This window comes from Equus przewalskii, chromosome 13 (genome assembly GCF_037783145.1).
Source record: "Equus przewalskii isolate Varuska chromosome 13, EquPr2, whole genome shotgun sequence".
NCBI lineage: Eukaryota > Metazoa > Chordata > Mammalia > Perissodactyla > Equidae > Equus > Equus przewalskii.
The window spans coordinates 72,484,552-72,506,767 of record NC_091843.1 but is presented as its reverse complement, the minus strand read 5'-3'; the positions used below and the strand labels follow the sequence as shown (position 1 = coordinate 72,506,767).

At 42.5% G+C, this 22,216-nt stretch overlaps 1 protein-coding gene across 17 annotated transcripts in view; it reads right to left on the bottom strand.

Annotated features, from left to right (window-relative positions):
- The window catches only part of MCTP1 (multiple C2 and transmembrane domain containing 1), a 500,114-nt gene extending 480,519 nt beyond the window's left edge, over nucleotides 1-19,595 (bottom strand). For all 17 annotated transcript variants that reach the window (XM_070571402.1, XM_070571408.1, XM_070571405.1 and 14 more), the window contains exon 1: nucleotides 17,232-19,595. In XM_070571402.1, coding sequence (XP_070427503.1) covers nucleotides 17,232-17,948 — 717 coding nt within the window. In that variant the 5' untranslated portion in view covers nucleotides 17,949-19,595. The remainder of the gene's footprint in view (nucleotides 1-17,231) is intronic.
- Between the last annotated feature and the right edge of the window lie 2,621 nt (nucleotides 19,596-22,216).

The window sequence follows — 22,216 nt, the reverse complement described above, 5'->3', positions numbered from 1 at the left end:
AAGCCTTTGTATTTATCTCCTGAGAAAAAGAAATTCCCATGGTTCTATTTACTTAACAGTGGGATATCTATGCTACCTGGTAATGACATTTATCTTTCATGTGTATTTACTATCTCCTCAACTAAGAAGAAAAATCTCTCGAGGGCAGGGGCCTTGAGTGCCCAGAATCTAGAATAGAGCCCTGTGAGTGTTCAGATAGTCAGCAGATGTTGACCACTGAGAAGGATAGTCCAGGGAGCTTCTGTTCCATATCACAGTCAGAGGTAAAGGAATCTTGCTCTCAGTGGTTCAATCCCAAAGAAGAATCTCGATACAAAGGAACAGAAATCAACTTCCAGGAAACAGAACCAATATTAACAAGATACTCCAATTATGACCAAATTAGGGCTCCAACTGTATGCTGGTCTCTTCAGTAAGTGCTGCAGGCCACAACTGATTTTTTATTTCTGAGCACATCTGCATTCCTTCCTAGGAGGCCAGTCTGCAGCTCTTTCCTTCTAAGAATCAATCTATGCACCCTGCAAGGTTGTGGAGTAAATAAATACACAGGGTCATGGGTGAAAATTCAGACTCAAGTTTTCATTTTTTGTGATTCTAATGGGGCCATCCTATTTCATGAGAATTATCACTGAGTCTTCCTTTTATCCCAAGGTACTAATTGAGGGTTCTGGAGTCCCTGGGTTGGAAGTCATGGACTTCCTTGCTTGAAGATGGATGCACAACATTGGCTTTGTGTGTGTGTGTGTGTGTGTGTGTGTGTGTCGGGGGGGTGTTTGAGGAAGATTAGCCCTGAGCTAACATCTGCTGCCAATCCTCCTCTTTTTGCTGAGGAAGACAGACCCTGAGCTAACATCCGTGGCCATCTTCCTCTACTTTATATGTGGGACGCCTGCCACAGCATGGTTTGCCAAAAGTACACGGTGCAAAAAAAAAAAAAGTACATAGGTGCACACCCGGGATCCAAACCAGCGAACCGTGGGCCACCAAAGCAGAAGGTATGAATTTAACCCCTCAGCCACTGGGCTGGCCCCTGGCTTTGTGTTTTTTTTATGAGCAGAATGCCACAACTTTTATTAGTTTCTGAAAAGAGTCTATGATCCCCAAATGGAATGAGAATTAATGTTAAATTTCTTTGCTGTTTGAATAACATAGTGTTTACTTGGTTATGACTCCAGTAAAATGCTACATAAAGAACAACAACAAAAAAAATAATGTATATGTTCCTGATATTCTTTTGATTTGGGCATGGCTTATGTCATTGAGAGTTTTTACCAGATGCTATTTCCTCCTCCAGATGGCATAATGCTTGAGCGCTTAGGGCAGCCCGTGTTGCCTGGGTGTTGGTCACCGCAGGAGCTGGTGGGGAGGTCAGAGCACAGGTTGGCAGGCCTGACTTGCACAGGGCTTGGTACAATTTCTCACACTTGCTGAATGTACTAGAATCCATATCCTAGGCTTTCACAGAGGCAGGTAGGCAGCTTTATGCTGCCACCTCAGGTTTGACTGTTTGACAGACTATAGTCTTCATGAGGAATTTTTACATTTCCTTTTTTCCTACTGTAACATTGTGTAACAAACGTAACGGTGAACTCTTATACTTTACACTTTAAGCTTTCCTTCTTGCTTAGGCACTACTGCAAATCTGTTTTGCAAGTGTGAATATTGGCTGCAGATGGAAATATAAAACTTAGATTTTATATGTAAGAAAATATGTAGGAAAATATAAAACAAATCAAATCTCCTTCCCCATGTTTTAGATCTGCTCAACAAGCAGTCTTCCCAATCATCCCACGATTGTGTTAACAAACAATGCAGATTTTTAAATGTACACCTCCTCAGAGAATCCTTTTCGAAACTTCTTTGTTTCCCCACCCTAACTTCAGAAAAGAAGTTGGAAGCTCATGAAAAATATGTTCTCCCTAATTTACAGCTGTAATATCTGGATCACTGGGCTTTACCTCATTTTCATCTCTACCTAGCCTCTGAAAAATGTGCGGTCTGGGAGAAACTCTCCCTGAGCACTGACAAGCAGAGATTAGATTGCGTTTCTGCTTTCATTTACCGCCCAATAGTGCTCAACAACAAAAGCAATAGGAAGAAGGAAATGGCATGTTTTTCCAGGGGGAGAGATATTTCATCCACTAAGTATTTCTATTTCTTACAGACATTTTTAACATAGCATTATCTGAGTGGAGGAGGGTAGCCCCATCTACTTCTCTGTCTCTTTACCAAACAACTCTATGTGAGTCCACACGGATCAGCAAAGGAAAGCTATTCCCACACCAAAGTCATGACCTTTTCTGAAGATGGTTCTGCTCGTCATGGCTGAGCATCTGGGCTGTCAAGACTGCTTCAGTGCTTGTTAAATCTCCCCATGGCCCACAAGGTCCTGCATCAACTGGCCCTGTCAGTCCTTCCAGACCCATCCCCCCTCACTTGCCCTCTTATTCACCAAATTCCAGCTATCCAGGCAACCTTTCTGTAAGTTTCTTTTGCTGTGGTTTCTTCTGTCCATAACTATCTGCCACATGCCTTACGTCCCCTCCTCTCCCAAATCTGGCCAACCCCGACTGATTCTTCGTATTTCAGCCTAAATGCCACTTCTTCAGGAAAGCCTTCCCTGCCCCTCCTCCTCCTGCAAGATTAGGCTGGGACCTCTTACACTTCACTCTGTGAGAGCAGGAACTGGGCTGTCTTCTTTATCAAGGTATTGACAAGATACCATGTCTACCACAGGGTAGATGTTTAATAAATATGCGAGGAAGGGAGAGAGAAAGGAAGAGAGATGAATTACCAAAATCACTGTTAGACTGGAAGGAGATCTTCCAGCTGCACATACATATCTTGGGCTAGTTCATTATATGACACATTTTAACTGAATCTTTCCCCCATTCCAAGCCCTCTGGAAAAGAGGACAGGACAATGCTCACGAGCAGACGCAGCAGCTCTTCAGTGCTGATGAAAGCCATGTAGCGTAGCGTTAGACTCGTGAGTTTTGGAGCCAGCCACTTAGGTTTAAGTTCCCAGCTCTGCCCTTTACCAGCTGTGTGATCTTGAGAACTTTTCTCAGCCTTTCTGAGGCTCCACTCATTATCTATAAGATGAGGCAAAGAATTCTCACTCCTTTAGTGTTGTCACAAGGATTAAATGAAGGAATGCCTGTGAAGCACTTAAGACAGTGACTGGCAGAAGAGTAAGATTTTAGTGCAATTATTATTACCAAGAAACATTAAAAGTTGTACCAAATTCAGAAGACATTATCTTACGTCTTGCCTTTTCCTCGTTAAAGGAAATGGACATATTCACAAACAACTAGATGCTCAGAAAACAATTTGTTTTCCTGTCCAGAGATTCTAACACCTAGACTAATTGCAGAATGGGTAGCTTTATTTTCCACAGGAGTATAACAACATGATTGGAAATCAAGATACTTACACAGAACTCACAAGAATGATCTGAAAAGCATTCACTTATGAGCTCTAAGAACTGAGCCTGAAAATAAACAAATTAAGACATTCTCAGGCCAGCACAGTGGTGCAATGGTTAAGTTTACACATCCCAATTTGGCGGCCCAGGGTTCAACTTCAGATCCCAGGCACAGACCTACACACTGCTCATCAAGCCATGCTGTGGCAGTGCCCCACCTACAAAATAGAGGAAGATTGACATATAGACGTTAGCTCAGCAACAATCTTCCTCAAGCAAACAGGGGAAGATTGGCAACAGATGTTAGCTCAGGGCCAACCTTCCTCACCAAAAAATAAAAATAAAAATAACCCACTCACACTCACTATCTCTTTCTGGATACTTTTCTCCAACTACTAACGGCATATTCCTCCAGCTGTCTCTCCAAAAAGTGGTGCGACTCAGACACATTGGCAAAGCTTGCTGAAGGAATGCCAGACTCAATCACAAATCACTAGTTTGGGCACCAGTCATGTACCTAGCACTGGTGCCCTGATGCAGACTCATTAGCTGGTGGTGGGTACCCTGGAAACTACGGTCCATGGCAAAAATCAGACGTCTGTTTCCCAAGTTCTGCCACTTACTAACTATGGACAGAACCAGCACTACAGACAAGTTACTTAGCATCTCTAAGAATTTCCTAGATATAAAATGCAACTAACAATACCTCTCTGTCAAAATTGCCGTGAGGTTTTAAGTGAGATAATGTACATCATCTATAAAGTTTATTTGAGACACCGTGTAAAGAATGCCTAGCAGATAGATCTATTTTGTTTCCTTCCCCAATACCATGCCTTCTATGGAACAAGAAGACATAAATGATAGAAACAAGATGAGGCTGTAGAAAATACATAATTATAAGCGTCTTGTAACTTACAGCACATTCCTAATAACAATATCAATAACGGAAATAATGATGAAGATCTAGTGGGGTATCTGGCGAGGAAGAAGTTTGTTTTAAGTAGGAATGACATTTACAAACTTAATCTTTTTCTAGCAATCAAGGAGAGCTTAGGGGCCTTAGCCCCAGCAAGATGTAAGTGGTAGAGCCAGGATTATGCCTGACACCAAAATCTTCTAACTGCTACACTAACTCTGTTTTTATTAGATGTTCTTGTTATGAGATAACCTTCAGAAATATGAAAGATGGGAAGGAAATGGCTGAGGCAAAGAAGAATCATAGTGTCACTAACTGAAATGAGGCTTAAAGATGTTTTAAACCTCGTGAGTTTTAAACTTCATTCCAAACTTCCACTTGGAATTCTATTTTCCTAAGCTGGGCTTCTCAGGCGAAACGTACTTCAGACAGCCTTCCTTTGTAGTACTTTAAGGCCAGGTGACCTGCATCCAAGTTATACTGATGTGTGACTTTAGGCAAGTCACTTAATCTCCTGTGGCTCAGTTGACTCATCTGGAAAATGCAAATGATGATAAATCTGCTTCAGAAAGTGCTATAGTAAATAAATGAGTTAATACATATTAAGCACTTAGTATAGTGACAATATATAATAAATGCTCTGTATGTTTAGCTATTACTAATACTAGTTGTAAAATGTAATTTTGTTTTTTACATTATTTTATTGAGGTCATATTGGCTTATAAAATTGTGTAAATTTCAGGTGTACATTATTATATATCAGTTTCTGTATAGACTGAATCGTGTTCACCACGAATAGTCTAGTTTTTATCCGTCACCATACATATGTGCCCCTTTACCCTTTTCATCCTACCCCTATCCCCTTCCCCTCTGGTAACCACTAATCTGTTCTCTTTGTCCATGTGTTTGTTTATCTTCCACATATGAGTGAAATCATATGGTGTTTATCTTTCTCTGTCTGGCTTATTTCACTTAGCATAATTGCCCTCAAGGTCCACCCATGTTGTCACAAATGGCACATTTTTGTCTTTTTTTACAGCTGAGTAGTATTCTACATCTTCTTTATCCATTCATCCGCTGATGGGCACTTGGGTTGCTTCCATGTCTTGGCTATCGTGAATAATGCTGCGAGGAACATAGGGATATATAAATCTCTCTGAATTGTTTATTTCACGTACTTTGGATAAAAACCCAGTAGTGGGATAGCTGGATCATATGGTATCCCTATTTTTAATGTTTTGAGGAATCTCCATACTGTTTTCCATAGTGGCTGCACCAGTTTGCATTCCCACCAGCAGTGTATGAGGGTTCCATACACTCAATAACAAAAAAAAACTCAATCAAAAAACAGGCAGAGGATATGAACAGACATTTGCCCAAAAAAGATATACACATGGCTAACTGGCACATGAAAAGATGTTCAACGTCACTAATTATTAGGGAAATGCAAATCAAAACTAGAATGACATATCACCTTATACCTGTCAGAATGGCTATAACTAACAAGAAAAGAAACAGCAAATGTTGGAATGGATGTAGAGAAAAGGGGACCCTCATAAAGCATCATTTTAAAATGGAAGCGGGCAGGGGAGAGGCCCCACATGTATGCTGGCCTCAGTAGAAAGTGAGAGGATACAATTAAGCAAAAAAAAGCCCAGCTCCAGGGGGCCCTGAGAAAGATAACAATCAGCACATCCTGCTTCACATAACACAACTTTGGAGGATGGAGTATGCATCGTGATTTAACAAAAATTCATTCAAAGGAAGGGTAGTAAAGGCCACGCCCTACCACAATAGATACCACTATAAAGAAGTTCACCGACCCTTATGTAAAGCTAGTTCACACAACCAATTACTACCACAAAATACAAACAAAATTTGTGTAGCTGCTTAAAATTCACATTACACTTATACTCCTAGAAAGAAAAAAAAAAGATTTTAAAATATGAAATGAGTGCTTGTAAACACACCACTCAGGATGCAATCTAGATACAACTAAGAGGAAGAGTAAAGTAATAAAATTGTATAAGAAATTTTTTTCAAAAAGAGCCATTGAGAATCATTAGCAACATTAACAGAAAAAAGAACATTCTTCAAGCAGCCAATACAAACAAAGGCTCTGCCACCCCAGATCCATTTGTTCCTAATTCAATTATTCTCTGACTCTTTTTGAGGTGATTTCAAAAAATGAGTTTCTTATGACTATGAGAATACATCTTTATGATCCTAAATGTTATCACTTTTTTTCTAATTAAAAGATGAAGTGTATCAATAAGGACACTCACCAGAATGCCTCCTCATTTTTTATCTGTCAGGATCACATTGTGAGAGTAAAGCCAAGCAAGGCTTAAAAATACTAATGATAGATATTAGTTATTGTGACATCTACATTTTAAAAGCTTAAGGGAATAATTCAATGACCTTCCTTCCATGGTGGCTGTAAATAAGATGAATACCTACAGAAGAACGCTTATTTTACTGAAGAAAAGGCATTCCTTACACATTAAATTCAAAGTAAGATTACTCATTCCCTTTCTAGAACACACCCCATAGTAAACTACGAAAGCTGTGTTCTAATTGTTTTTTTCTTTCTCTCTTTGGCTGAGCTGGTTATTGTACAGCTTTTCAGACTAGAAAAACTTAAACCATTAGTAAAGATTATGTTATCATCAAAATTTAGTACGATCAGATTAAATGTAGAAGAATATTGGAGTTCTGGTTATCTTTGACTCCAGTGGAAAATATGACGTACGTGAACAAATAGGTATGTGTATAAACCATACCTGGTGAAGGCATAATTGTGTGTGTGTGTATGTGTGCGTGTACAGTATATGACAAAGCAACACAAAGTGTCAAAACATCATAGGAGCCAATAATTTAAAGTTTACTGTGAAAAAGAAATTATGAAAGCCTCTAATAAAAAAAAAATGCTGGATTTTCCTTTTTATATTTTCCCTACCCATGTTCCCAGAAAGAAAGAGAAACAAAATAGCTGACAAGCAGGTAGCAGGAAGGCAGAAAATAAAGAGCCAAGACCCAAAAAGTGCACCATCCAGATAGACCTGCAACAGAGTTCAATAGCCTAACCATGGCTGATCTTCCAAAGTACGCAAAAATCCCCTCAAGGCAAAGTCCATATGGTTCTTCCTCAAATTCAGGCAGACACCCAGGAAGAAAAAAGTTGAAGTCAGAGAAAGTGAAAATGTCAGGTAAAGAGGAATAGATATAAGAACACTTTACAAAGCACCATTCTCCTTGAAAAGCGGCAGAGGGCATGGGGTCTGGCAAACTGCAGAATGTAGGTCTCCCCCCGATCTCTGCCTGTTCCCCAAAGTCTCACTCAGCTGATTCCCAAAGAGCAGGCTAGGAAGTCACAAAAGCACCAGCCTGAGCCCAGAGTAAATGAATGCTGCCTAGGGGGGCAAACGGAGCAAGGAGGGGCTGGGGGGGGGGGCAGGGTGATGACCAAAATGGTTAAGCAAATGATTTTTTACTTGAAACTGTTGAGTTGAAGTTTGATGAGTTGAAGTGGCATGTATGCAAAGCCAAAGAGAACCAGGTGAGGCCACAGTCTCAGCTGGACCCCATCCCTGTCCCTCACCTCCAGTTTTCTTTTAAAAGGAGAAGGAAGGAAAGGAGAAGGGAAGGCACAGCCCCCGTCTGCTCTCAGCCTGGAGACTGCCGGCCACGCTGATTTAGGGTGTTCCAACCTCTAGGGAGCACGAGGTTGTGCAGCAGCTTTGTGGCCACATCGAACTTGTCTCCAAAATCTACTCCAATCTCAAAAGACATTTTGGAAAACGCTCAGATTTCTAACTTACTGTGGTGAAAATCCTATTCAAAGGCAACTGTAAAAATGTTGAATTTTTCTTTTATCTAAAGCTATTTTACAGTTCAATAAAAGAACGGGAGTCAAATATGGCTTAAGGGCCTAGATAGAATATAGTTTCCATTTTGAAGGAATATCTATTTGCAAGTTTCAGAAGTTGATCATTTGCCATGCACGGACAAGCCTTCCATCTGAGAGAGGGTATATTTTAACATATTTGAAGCACAATGTCTTAAGAATGAAAATTTCCAACAGAGTCAATGGATTCTAAACCCTTTCATTATATCCATTGCTCCAAATATTTAGCCACTCTGACATCAGGGACCATAAGCATCTATGTAACAGGGTATGAAGACAATTTCTCATTTCACTTGATTTTTTTAAATGACAAACATGTTTGGCCCTTTCTTTTGCTCCATTAACACTCACTACTCACTGTGCCTAAAGCTGCAGAGAAAAGGGGAACTGTTTTATTCAGGAAGAACCCTAAATAACTATAAAGAATATGAGCTATTACAGTAAACAGGTGACAATCTGGCACTCAGGAGCCTGGCACCCTCAACCGTTCTGCATAAATGCAAATCAAAACTCAACCCTCCCCAAGAAAAAGACTTGTTCAATAATAGCATTTTTGAAGAGAACCAAGAAAAATCAAAGACATAAGTTAAAGAGGAAAACATGCTGTGATTAATTCCTTCCTCTCTCCCTTTCCCTGAGGGTTCAGTCACATCCCTTGTCTTATAAATCTTTCCGTCTTCCCGTCCCCAAGGTCAGGTCACTGCCTGACTTCCGGTTTTCACAAGGACTGTTGTGGTCTCTGCGTGGCCTCCTGCCCCTGCTGCCAACTTCACCCTTTGAAGGCTCGCTTGACCCTGTCTCCTTTGTTCAAATGCCTCCAGGGTTCCCTCCTGCTGCCCTAGATACACCCTCAGCCTCCACAGTCCAGCCCCACCTGCATTAGCACCCTCATTACCCATTACCCGCCTCCCCACCCTAGGTTTCAGTCCCACTGCTGACTCCCCATTTCTTGAATACACAGGGCACTTAATCTCCTTCGTGCCTGAGACAGTATCTTTCCCCCATCTCACTGTGTCCACATCCTAACCACACTTTGAAACAAGGCAGAGGCCACTAGGTGGGAACACCCCCAACTTGCTGCCACCAAACCTACTGCTTACCTACATCTACCTTCTTCTGGCTGAAGCCACCACTTCCCCTGGTCTCTGGGACCCACCCCTATGCCTGTCCCTAGGGACTTCACCCCATCAATTACCCCTGTTCCCCTTTAACTTCAACCTCTCCCTCTCCACAGGCCCTGCTCATCAACCCACTCAGGGGATATCCACTAAAAAAACACCAAAAACCTTCCCATGACCCCACCCCCACGTGGTCCTCCTTCTCCCACTACCAGTTTCTTTCATCCTCTGTGTAGAGCCAAACTGTGTGGCTGCTCTCCCTGTGCCCACTACTGCATCCCAGATAAGATAGGCCCAGCCCTGAGAGGGGAGAAGAGAAATCAGACAGGAGCTCTCTGAGTCAGAAGTTCAAGCGGATAGCTAAATTCAGTGCAGAGATAGATATATTTTATTTGGCCTGTGTTGTGTTTTTAAAAATACAAACTATTTGCCAAAAATTCAAGATTTTGGAGACTTCACACCAATATCTGGATTTTGGCTTCTGTTAAAGAATCTGGAAACTCTGGCAACACTGCTTCTTTCACTGCGTGACAATAATCAGATGGAGCTAAGCAGCAGCTGCCCCTTGAATGGGGCTTGGGCTCCCTGGTCCACCATGGGCCCCATCAAACCCTCTTTGCCCATTTTCTTTACTTCGATGGCCCCTGTGGGTAACTGAGTTGGACCCCCTGCTGTAGATCAGTGCTTTCCAATAGAATTAAAAATGCAAGCCACATACATAATTTTACATTTTCTAGCAGCCACATTTTTTAAAAGATGTGAAAAGGAACAAGTTAAATTAACTTTAACAATATATTTTATTTAATCCAATATATCCAAAATATTATTTGAACATGCAAGCAATATAAAAAATTGGTAACAAAATATTTTACTTTCTCTTCTTTGCGCTAAGGCTTTGAAAATCTGATGTGCATTTTACACTTATGGCACATCTCAATGTGAACTAGCCACATTTGCAGTGCGCAATAGCCACATGTGGCTAGTGGCTGCCAAATGGAACAGCACAGCTCCAGAGGCTTAGTGGTTAGTTACAAAAATCATCTTGCAAGCAGAGAGAGAAAAAATATTAAGGAGAAACAAGAAAACAGGCAAGACTAAGGAAAAGGATGGCGATGTTAAAGAGTAGGCAAGGCGAGAGCTTTAAAAATAGGAAGGAAGGGAGAAGGGACACAGAGTCAATGAATGAATGGTGTTCAGTGAAAAGACGAGCGCTAGTCCAGTGCTCCAGGGGAAGAAATGCCCTTTACAGGCAAATGTAGTTGACCAGCAATGCAGACTTTCTGGAGGGAGGCTTAGGTGTTTTATAAATAGGCTCAGCATTAGACAGGTGGTCACTATGAAAAGCAACTGGCCAACTGTCTGAACCCCAGTTCACACATGTGGCACTCAAGAGGCAGCAGAATGGAACAGGCTAGTGAGAATAGGATTCTTGACCAAGACTGGGATTTTAATCTAGTTCAACAAAACGGGTTTGAGAAGAAGTGGCAGAGAAGAAGGCAGGAAAGTGGCTTGATGTAAGATGCAAGCAGAGTCCAAGACTCAGAGATCATAAAGGAGTGAGGATACATCAGCAGGTGTCTGGACTCCAGATGTGGGGGTGCAATGTCAGGGGCCAGACAAGGAGACTTGAGTACAAAAATGGATACCCAGAGTCAGAGACGAGCACCAAGAAATGCATCCCTGAGCCAGAGACCTTGGAAGCAGTAATTGCTCCTCCATCCTCCAGGTGAGCACAATATCGCAGGCATTTAGTAGGTGTCATGTCCTCCCTTCAGGCTTCGCAGACATGAACCAGAATTAAAGTACAGGCTGAGAAAAGCCAAGCCACCAGCTGGAATTAGAGGGGAACGTCATCCGCATCTGCCAGGCTTAAAAGGACTTGGAAACAAGAAGGCAAGAACATCATTACACAACCATAAAGTGACTTTGAAATTTTTCCAGAGAACTTATCTCTGAACAGCTCTAGCCCATCCATTCATCCCTTCATCCACTCAGCAACCATTTATTGAGTAGTCCTCCCCTGAACCATTCTACACACCGATTAAATAGGTCAATTGTACTAAGGCTTGCCAAATTCTACTCTAGCAGCGCTGGTGAAAGTAGCTCAGGTGTAGGCAAAATAGGGTGAGATTGCTAATACTGAAGGGGCTTCTCTCATAAAATCCATGGGATTAGGAAGAGGCATTGATCCTAAAACATCCAGAAATCCATTTGTCTATCATGTGTTGTAATTTTCCAGACTGGCTAGGACCCAAGAGAATGGAAAATAAGGCTGGTGTAAAATATCTCAAAAGAGACTTCACAGGAAAATTGTTTTCTCAAGAGGCAATATGCAGGGACTTTTAACCTCATTATACCGAAAATACAGTTTTCTGCATTGCTCACATTCAGACTAAAGTTAATACAAATATCTGGAGACATTAGGGAAATCGTGACGTGATATTCTGCTGCAAAAAAAAAAATTCTAATAAGAAGCTGATACACATTGGAGGGGGAAATCTTTTTGCATAAAATCTTGAACTGTTGAGGGATAGTAAACACTTTCCACTCTTGATTTATAAAAAGCAATGTAAGTTAGAACAAAAGGTTGATGGTGACAAAGATATCAGAATGGCACATAAAGTAAATCATGCAAGAAAAAAATAGACAATATTTTTAATGGTATGAACAAATCAAAATCCACAAATAGAAAGCAAAGATTATTTGGCAAGTGAAAAAAATGACTCAAGGAAGGCTGCCTCATAGCTTTCAATAATTAACTTTATGGAAAGATAAACTTGTAAATAGGTATGCTTTATACTATAATTATATGAAAACAAGCAACCTTATCTAAAGCAAGTTCTAGGACAATATTTCATTCATATTTAAAAAACCAGTATTCAAACAATGACCCTCAGTTATCAAGAAAAAGTTTTATTTAGGATGCTTGGCTTATTGAGGCAGAGAAATATGTAATTTTTAGTAAGTTTTCCAGCAAAAAAAAGAGTCAAAACAAGACAATTTAAAAAAACTAATTTCTGCTTACCTAAAACAGATGTCTGCTATGATACTGTAAATAGCTATGAATTAACAACAGGAACAAAAAAATACATAACCCTAACTTCTGAATCTGCAGATTTTGTCAATGCTTACAATATTATTTAGACACACTAGTTACTCTTCATCAGTCTAGAGTTGGCAAACACTTTGATAATCATCATGAGCAAAGAAAACACACTACGTGTTTCCTTGAGCTACCAAAAATATATTATTAAGCTTTAATTTTGTGAAATCATCCCTTATCTCCAAACAATGGGGCAAAAGAAAAAAGGGGGAATGTTTGTCCTATTCTCTTTATTAATCTATTAATCCTATTTTACCCTTCAAAGTATTTATTCACTTTCCCATGATAATAGGCTCATACTTGCCAAAAGTAATATAAGATTTTTTCATTACTGTGTGCAGCTGTGATGTCATCAGTACTGCCTTGGTTAATTTTGGGCTACTTTTGCCACCACTACAAGTGAAATAATTTATATCTTAAATTAAATGAAAAGGCCCAGCAAAGCTCCCTGGTTTGTTTGGTTTTTTTCCAACTACCCACTTATTTGTAATGATGGCAAGGGGCAAAACTTTAATATACCATTCAATAAGAATAACAACAACACAACAATTGCTAGTGTTTACCGAGATATGTTTCAAGCTCATCTCATACATCCATGTAACACTTCCACTTATACAAGATTCACAGCTCTACTCAAATCTGCCAGATACTCAGAATAGGAATTACAGGCCATAGGGACATAATTCCACTCCGAAGTAAACACATCACCCTGGTCACTCCCTTTCTCTGGAACAACCTGATGGTCCCAGTGTTTTTCAAGAATGCTACCACACATCAAACTTTGCTTGACACCCTGCTCCAAAATGTCCTACGACCTCATCCTTGCTCTCTCACTTCGAAAAAACTTCTAACATTGCTTTTAGGGGCTTCTTTTTTGGATTAGTATGTTTTTTAGAGTATTAGTCATATACGTTAGGAATTTTATTTTTTTAATTTGTGGCTTCCCCAAGATTTAGTTACAGTCTTTAAAGAAATATTAAAGACACTCTGAAAAATAGCAAAAATTAATGCAAATCACATTTTCTAATAGTTTTTGAAAATACAGGCCTTCTTTAAAAGATCACACAATTAATAGAGCAAGATGTTTTTCACATTACAGAACTTAAACTTAGAAAATATTTTTCCACTTTTTGTCAGGGCTTACAGAGGTGGTTCAGGAATTTATCTCAATGAACGGATACTCCTCTTACTATGTTTTGAAACATTTCTATCATACCCTGAATAATTTACCCACTTTTTTCAAAAATATTCTCATTCCTCCATGAAAGTGATTTTAATAAAATGAATTTAAAAGAAAACACAATAAAAGTTTAACATTCATAAACACTATATGCTTTTGTTAAAACACTAAAAAATGCAACATATTCATCCCTCACTCTTCATCTTAAAATACTGACTTTCTGATTCTAGCAAAATATAATTTTAGGAACTCATCAAGACAGAATACATAAAATTGGCATATTTTTGATATGCACACAAAATGAGAAAGCATCTTTCCCAACTGTGCTGCAGAAAATGAAATGCATCTGGTATGACAATATGGCCCAGCACGTGAACTAGAATCAGTGGGAGAACGGGTTTCTCTTTTTTTCAAAGCAGAACATTTTAAATAATGCACATGCTCCAACAGCAAAGCATAATCAAGTGTGTTTCAAAGGTAGATTTGGCTAAAGAAAACATAACAGCAAGAGGGATGCCAGGGGCATGGGAGGTAGCCCATCGGTGACTTCCAGCTCTCCTTCCTCAGCAGTCCAAACTGATTTTTTGTTCTTGCTTAACATCTCCACCCAGTGTCAGAGTATGTGCACATATGTTGTTGGGGGCCTCATGCTGGGCTGGGGGGTGGTGAGATGGGGAGTGTGTTGGAGAACATAGCTGATGCCAGGATCAAGCAGAGAACAAGAGAAAAATTGAGCAGTTTGCCTTGTTTTTGCAACAAATTTTCTTTCTTCTTATCTAGACAATCTGAAAATGGATTTAATGCTTTTATTGTCTTTTCTTTCATGCGTTCCCATCTGTGCTTGTGAACTGTGAATAAAACTAAAATCTGCATGTGCTACGCGCTCCCTTCCCATGCCTGAGTATCTCTGGAGATGAGGCGCTGGGAAAGCGAGGAAAGATCTCTGAGATGCGCAGGAAGCTTGGAGGGGTGTGGCAGAGCTAGGCCTGCTCCTGGACACCACGGTGAGCCTTCCTCCAGTTCTAGGCTCCAACACCATTCTTCCTCTTTCTCATTCGGAGAGCTGAGCCGGGCCCCTCTGAGTTGGGCAGAGAGGTATTTGGAGGACTGAGGAGTCGTCTCTTTTGCATTGGTGAGGGAGTGCTGCTGAAAGCTGGATTTGTGGCTCATAACAGAGAAAACAGTCCACTTCTCAGAGAACAAGGTTCGCGGGCAGCAGATGCAGGGAACCAACAATGGCGCCTCTTCCTGGACTGGGACTGACAAGGGGCAAGGCCCTCAGGACTTATTGTTCTGCCTACACCCCACCTTTCACCTATTCCTTGAAAGATATTTTCACTTTTTTATTCCTCCTGTGTCTTCATTGAAATGCTGGTTCTTTATAATGAAAAACTCCTTTAGAACTATCGATGGTATGATAAATAATGTCATTTCTAAATGTGATATAATAGATATGCAACAATGCATCACCAAGAACAAAGAACAAATGAATATAGCTAATCCATCATAGAATCATAGAACTGATTCTATGGATGGGAAAAAACTCCAGAATGTATGTAAACTTGCAAGTATTAATCAATAGGACTGAAGTAATCTCAGAAACTTAAGTTCTAAAAGTTGTCAAAGGTAGCTATAGTAATGGAAAAAGATTCTGGAGAATGATGTGAGTACAAAACTTCTCTCTGTCATTTATTAACCATGTGACCCCTGAAAGGTTATTTAATTTCTTTGAGCATTAATTTCCTAATCCATAAATCAGCAACAAGAACTTCTATCATGGAGGCCTGCTGTGAGGATTAAATCGTGTAAGACTATAAAGTGCCCAGCATATGGTGAAGGCACTCACTATAACACTATAATGTTAGTTTAGTATCTTCTCCACAATATGGTTAGGTCTTTCGTATACAAAATTCATATTTACATAGCAGTATTTTTTAAAGGTTGATAGTGTCTGAAAACTTTTTGGTGAAAATGAACTAAAGATTAATGCAGAATTCTCTGCTTTTGCTATGAAAATGTCTTGGTTCAGTGAACTGCAAAGTAATTTAGTAAATTAGCATTTGCAGTAATATGATATCTACCTTCCAAAATAATTCAACTATTATTTGTTTTATTATTCTTGATAGTAAACAAATGTAAACATTCTCCAACTCTAAAATTCTTATACATTAGGATTACGTATACACTCAAGAATAAATGCTTTTTAAATGTATAGTATTCTTCTATACTGAAAAAGTATCCTTTTAAAAACACATTTTACCTTACTTTCAGAACCAGAAGGAGCTCTATTCAATTTTCTTTCAAGATGAAAGCAAAGGTACACTTATTTAGGCTTTTGTCAATATTATCTCTACCTACTCCTCTGAGAATAACTAAAATCTTTTTCTAGAACATCAGTAACATCAGGTTACTGCAACAATCTGTATTTATTAAACAATACAACACACTCATCTTCTCGTTTATTTTCTGACAGCACCCTAATAAATTAGCTAGTAAACTATAAAAATTTTCAACTGAACGCCCATATATTCCCATATCTTACCCTTCAAAACATGGCCTTATGTTTTTTGTAGCTCAACTTTTAATCTAATTAAAGTTTTAATGTATATGTCATTAATCTAATAATCAGAGTCAAAACAATAAGTTTAAATAAACTAAGATGTATTCGAAGAAAAGAGTCTTTTAGGTCCCTGGCAGAATAGAACTTTCAACATACTTGCTAGCATTAACAAGATGTGATAGACATTTACCAAAGAGGAGCATCGGCTCTTCAAAATCGAGGGAGTAAAAGCAGCTGCTCGGTGGAACGCCTTACGGATGCTACAGGTACCTTTTTACTTGACTCCTGTCTGACCAAACTTGACTCTTGCCTGACTCAAAAGTCAACATGATGTAGAAAGCAGCAAAGTTGAAACGCAACTGCTTCAGTTGACTCTTAAAACTTAGGAAAGGCCATAGGAACAAATTTAACTAACTCAGATGAGACGCTCACGCTGTCCACTTGTTGGGCAGCGATCCACTTGCAGCCCCAGAAGCCTTAAAGGAGGGGGTGCAGAAAAATGAGCAGACGTCTGCTTTAACGGTTACCTCAAGACATGACCTCACGTTTGCCATTAATTCCCCTCTCAGCATTTCTATTCCTTCCCGCAAGCCATTTGTTTCAAATAGTGGCCCCTCCGCACCGTCATACATGGTCGTAATTTTTTTTTTAGTTGTTGGGTTTTTCTTTTGACAAGGTGAGGCTTAGCTGGACACTCCTTCTAGGAGACCTCCAAAAAGTACCCACTTTATGTCTAACTTCGTTCCTCTCCTATTTGGCTACCGTTAACACTTCCACTTTCATTGGCAACTCATAAAGCTACCCAAACTGCTCTGGTAGTAGGTGTTAGTTCTGTCAAAAGTAAAGTCAGGATACATGTTAAGCTCCATCTTCACCAAGCAAGAGCGGGATACTTTCTTTCCACTGTTTGATTTACTTGGTAGCACCTCCAACCCCCTGCAACTCCTAGGGTCACGCTCGTCCAAAGCTGGAGGCGTGGCCCTTTGCACCTAGCCTGCGACCGCGCCCACCTGTCACTCACCGGGCTGCTGCCGCGCTCCTCGCCTGTCTCCGGGGTCCGCGGCTCCGCGGGGCTCGGCGCTGGCTCTGCGGGAGGCGGCGGCTCCAGCAGCTGCTCCAGGCAGGCGGTGCCCGGCAGGGAGGAACTCTTCTGATGGCATAAGTGCGCCGTGGGGCCCCGACGCCGTGCATCCTCATCTCGGGCGCGGTCCCCCCTCGGGGGCGGCTGGGGCGAGGAGGACAGGGAGGATGAGGCGGAGGACGAAGAGGGAGCTGAGTCCGGAGAGCGTCCGCCAGGAGGCGTCACTCCGGCTACTCCGGCGGCTGCCGCCTGCCCCTTGCCCGCGGGGAGTAAATGCTCTCGGATCCGCCGGCGCAGCGCGGACCCCTGCTCCGCTCTGCCGGCGCTGCCGGGCTCTAGAGGCTCCGGCGAGGAGCAGCACAGGTTGGGCTGGGAGGAGGAGAAGACGCGGTCCAGCACTTGCTTCCGTTTCTTGAAGCCGCTCCACCTGCTGCCCGCACCACCCACGCCGGCCAGTGCGTCCCGCCTGCCCCCCGGGAGTGGCGGGGAGGGCGACGGGGTGTCCGCAGTGCGGCACTCGGGGCCCCCAGCGCGCCCGCCCCCGCCGCCCTTGCTCTTGCCGACCCCCAGCTGCAGGTTCTTCCAGAGCCGGGCGTGGAAGGAGGAGGACGCCGCCGCAGGTTCGGGCGAGCCCGCCGCGGCGGCCCGGGGCTCCATCCTCCACCCCCTGCTCCTCCTGTCCCCTCCTCCTCCTCCTCCTCCTTCTTCTCCGCCCTCTCGGGCTGCGCCTCCTCCCGGAGCGCCGCGGTGGCGGCGGCGGCGGCGGGCGCAGCAGCAGAAGCCGGGAGTGCCCGGCGGCTTTAGGCCAGCGCGGGGGAAAGACGCCGCCGCCCAGGCTCTCCGGCCACGGAACTCCGGCGCCGCCTCTTGCTCCCGCACCTGCCGCGGCGGACTGGCGCCGTCCCCGAATCCCGGCCGCCGCGCCTGCAAAGTTTCGAGCTCCGCTCTCCGCGGCTCCAGTCCCCTGGAGTGCCCCAGGCCGCGCCCTGGCTCCCTCGCCTCGCTGGCTCCGGGCTCGGGAAGCTACACGCACCCGGGCGTGCGCGTCCAGCTGCGCCGGGGACCGCGCCCAGCGCCCTCCGGGCAGCACCTGTCAGCGGCGGGGGCGGCTGCCTCCAAACTGGGCGCGCGCGAGACTCACGCGACAGGGCTGATCAGGCTGAGGACACCCAGGACCGGCAGCCCCACGGGAGCGCCCCGGGACCATCCTCCGGCTGCTATGTCGGAGGGCAGGCGGGCGAGACCCGGGTGGAGCTAGGTAGGGCCCGAAGCCAGCTTGCTCCCAGGATCCGGCCACAGTTCGCAAGCAGCTCGGTCGGGGCCGGCCGCTGGATGCGTCCGCCGGCGATCGTCTGGGTGGGATGAAGTGCGCTGAAGTGGAGACTATGCGACTTCGGTGGGTCCCGTGGGGCGCCGAGCGTCCACACAGAGAGGCGAACCTGACCGAGTTGTGGGGCTGAACAGCGCTGCCCTCGCCCGATTGCGTGCCCTGGGTCCAAGGCGAGAGTTTGATTTCTTCTGTCTTGACTTCATCCCCATCCACCCCTCCCCGATCTTTATTTGCATGTGCGCTGGTGGTTTCTCTTACCACGAGAGTCTAGCAGCTTCCGGAGTCTGACAATAAGGCCAGCCCTTAAGTTGCAGGGAGTTTACGGTGGACGAAGATGCGGAGGATGCGCACTGCCTCCGACCCGGTTCCAAACGCAGAGAATCTTGTGCTTTTCACCCCAGGGCATTTCCTTTTGGTTATTTCATTTGCTTCGGAGCAAGGCAAATGGAAAAGGCTTTTTAGCTCATTTAGACTGCTTCTCCCGAAATCTACTGATCCAGTGATCTGATTCTACTAACAGAGCCTCTCGAAAGGCGAGTGACACAGTGCCCCTCGCTCCTCCACTGCCCCCCACATCCCTAAATGTGGAAAACACGGAACAGTTCTCTGAGCTTTGGCACCAAGCCGTCTGATTCCAATCTTATCTAGCTAGCAGTGTGCCCTCGACCTATTACCAACCTCTCCAAGCTTTTAGTTTTTCTATTTTTATTACTTTTATAACAAATACCATAATTTTATTGAGCACCTACAAGACGCTATGAAAGTTTCTGGGGTTGCAGCTGTGACCAAGGCAGACAGGGCCCTAACCTCATGGAGCTCAACTTCCAGTGGGGGTGTCAGACAGTAAATAGGGAATTTTTAATAATGAAAAGTCCCATGGAGACAATAAAACAGGGTATCATAACAGAGTGGCTATAGGGGCAGGGTTGCCAAATAAATTGGAAAACACCCAATTAAATTTGAATTTCAAATAAACAGTGAATTTTTGTACGTCCTAAATATTGCATGAGACATACTAAAATACTACTTGTTGTTTATCTGAAATTCAAATCTAACTGTTTTGTATTTTTATTTGCTCTATCTGGTAACCCAATATGGAGGTTTTTATGTTCTTTTTACATTATGTATACACGGAGAGTCTCTCTGAAAATCTAAAATTTGAATTAAGACTTAATGAGGACAAAGAATGAGCCATTGAAAGATCTGATTACAGCATTCTAGGTAGAAGGAATAGCAGGTGCAAAGGCCCTGAGGCAAGAAGCAGCTTGGTTAGGCATATTCAAAGACAGATGGAGACCACTCCAAATAGAGTTGGAGAAAGGTGGGTAGAGTTGGTAGGAGATGGAGTGGAAGAAACACGCAGGATCCTGGAGGGATAGGTCCCATAGCCACACTAAGAGTTTGAGGTTCCTGTAAGTGAAATGGGGAGTCATTAGAGGGTCTTTAAGCATGGGAGTGATGTGATGTGATTTAATAATACCAGCCTCACAGGGCTATTTTAAGAATTAAGTGAAAAAGGACTTAGCTCAGTACCTGAGGCATTTCCATGTGAGACAAGCTGAAAGTACCATGACCACAAAAAATGACCTCAATATAGAACTACTCTGATAGCCTCAAAAGAACCTTCAATACCCAGAAGGCTTTTTCTGACACAGGAAAAACATTTTGTCTAGTTTTTCTAGGACATGGTAAACAGAAGTAGAGAGAAAATAAGTAAAGAAATACAGGATTACTGTAGAGAATGAAAAAGAAATGACCACTACCCACCAGAATTCTGTAAATATGTCAAATTTGTCATATTTATATGACATGGAGTCGTGGACCCATGGAGATAACTCTACACAATTCAACCTTATATTCATATAGTCTTTTAATGATGCATTTAATGGAATTTTATAGCTTAATATTTTCATTTTTCTCTTCCACCTAATTTTGCCTTGAAAATACTAACTCTGAGATTTGGCTTCTGAAATCTCTGATCCGAAATAACCCTTATCCATCAATGTGAATTCATTTATACAACTTGAAAGAGCATACGTAACTTTTCTAATTATCTGAAGTGGATTATAAAATGAGAAGCTGTCCAACATATTGTACAATATATAAAGTTGTACCAAGTATATCAATATCTTATTATATTTCAGAAAAGATACTTAAACTCTACAACACAAGGGGAAAGTGAATACTACAAATTGATCGCTGAGAGAATACAGACGAATGAAGAATCACTTTTGGCTTGAGTGATCCAAGAAGATTTCTTATGGGAGGCATCATCTGAGCTAAGATCTATTGCAGGTGACAGAGTACACCAAGAAGATGGATTGCCACCCACAAGGGAGAGCAAAATTCATAGCGCATAGCAAAACTTCAATAAATGTTAGCTGTTCTTTTTACTGCAATTTACTAACCATCTTAACTATCGGCAGAGCATCTATTGCTTAAATTAACATGAAATTAATATATGCATCACATTTTGGAAAGTAGAAGATTGGGAAGATGATGGATAAGGTAGTATGTGAGCAGAAACCTTAAGGAAGTGAGAGAGGTAAGCAAGTAGTGAATCTGAAGGAAACTTTTTCCAGGAAGAGGGAAAATTAAGTGCAAAAAGGCTGAGGCAGGACCTTGCTCAGCTTGAGGAACAGCAAGGGAGACAAAGAAGCTGGAACAGAGAGAGCAAGAGGGGAGTGGGAGAAGATACTGCAGAAATGGCTGAGGGCTAGATCACTAGGACCCTCAGGCATCTAGGACACTAGGCAACACTAGGCAACAGTGGGCAGTAGGCAACAGTGAGGACTTTGGACTTGGATGGGATGGGAAGCCACCGAGGAGGGGGGGCTTTGAGTAGAGTTTCTTTATAATCCAACTTGCATGTTAAAAGATTCACTCTGGTCTCCATGTTGTCAATAAAGTGGAGGAAGGGAATGAGAGGGAACAGAGTTTGGATAGGAGCTATCACTGATTCCTGAGGGACAGTGGTGGCCTTGATGAGTAGGCAAGAAGTGATAAAAGTGGTTAAATTCTAGATAAACAATGCTTTGAAGATAGAACTGACAGGACTAGCCAAAGTTAGGACATGGGGCACTCAAGCATTATGCTAAATGGTTTGCGTCATTTACCATTTGTAATTCTCACAGCAAACCCATTTTATGGATGAAGGAACCAAGTCTAAGAATAGATGAAGGCACATCAAGTGATCTTGCAAGGTCACTCATTGAGTCATTAGCAGACCCCAGGTCTACAGGATTCCAAAGCCACACAGCTTCTTTCACTTTAAAATGTATGCATAAATAAATAGAATAAAATAATTGAAAGAGACCTCCAAAGATGCACCAGTCCAGGTCCTTGCCTTGGTTGAGCAACGAGACCACCTTGGACAGAACCACAGCTTCCTCTTGAGGAGATCAAGGACATAAACGCAAGCCCAAAAACAACATTTCTGGGACTAATTGAGTTAAAGGCCAACTAGATGGCACTTAAGGAGCCCTCACATCAGTGGATGCCTGGCTGCCGTCCCAGCTCCCAGCACTGGACCAAATGCCTTCAGGCCCTCATTTCCTCTCGCAGTCTCGAAATGGGGATAATAATGTCTATCAGC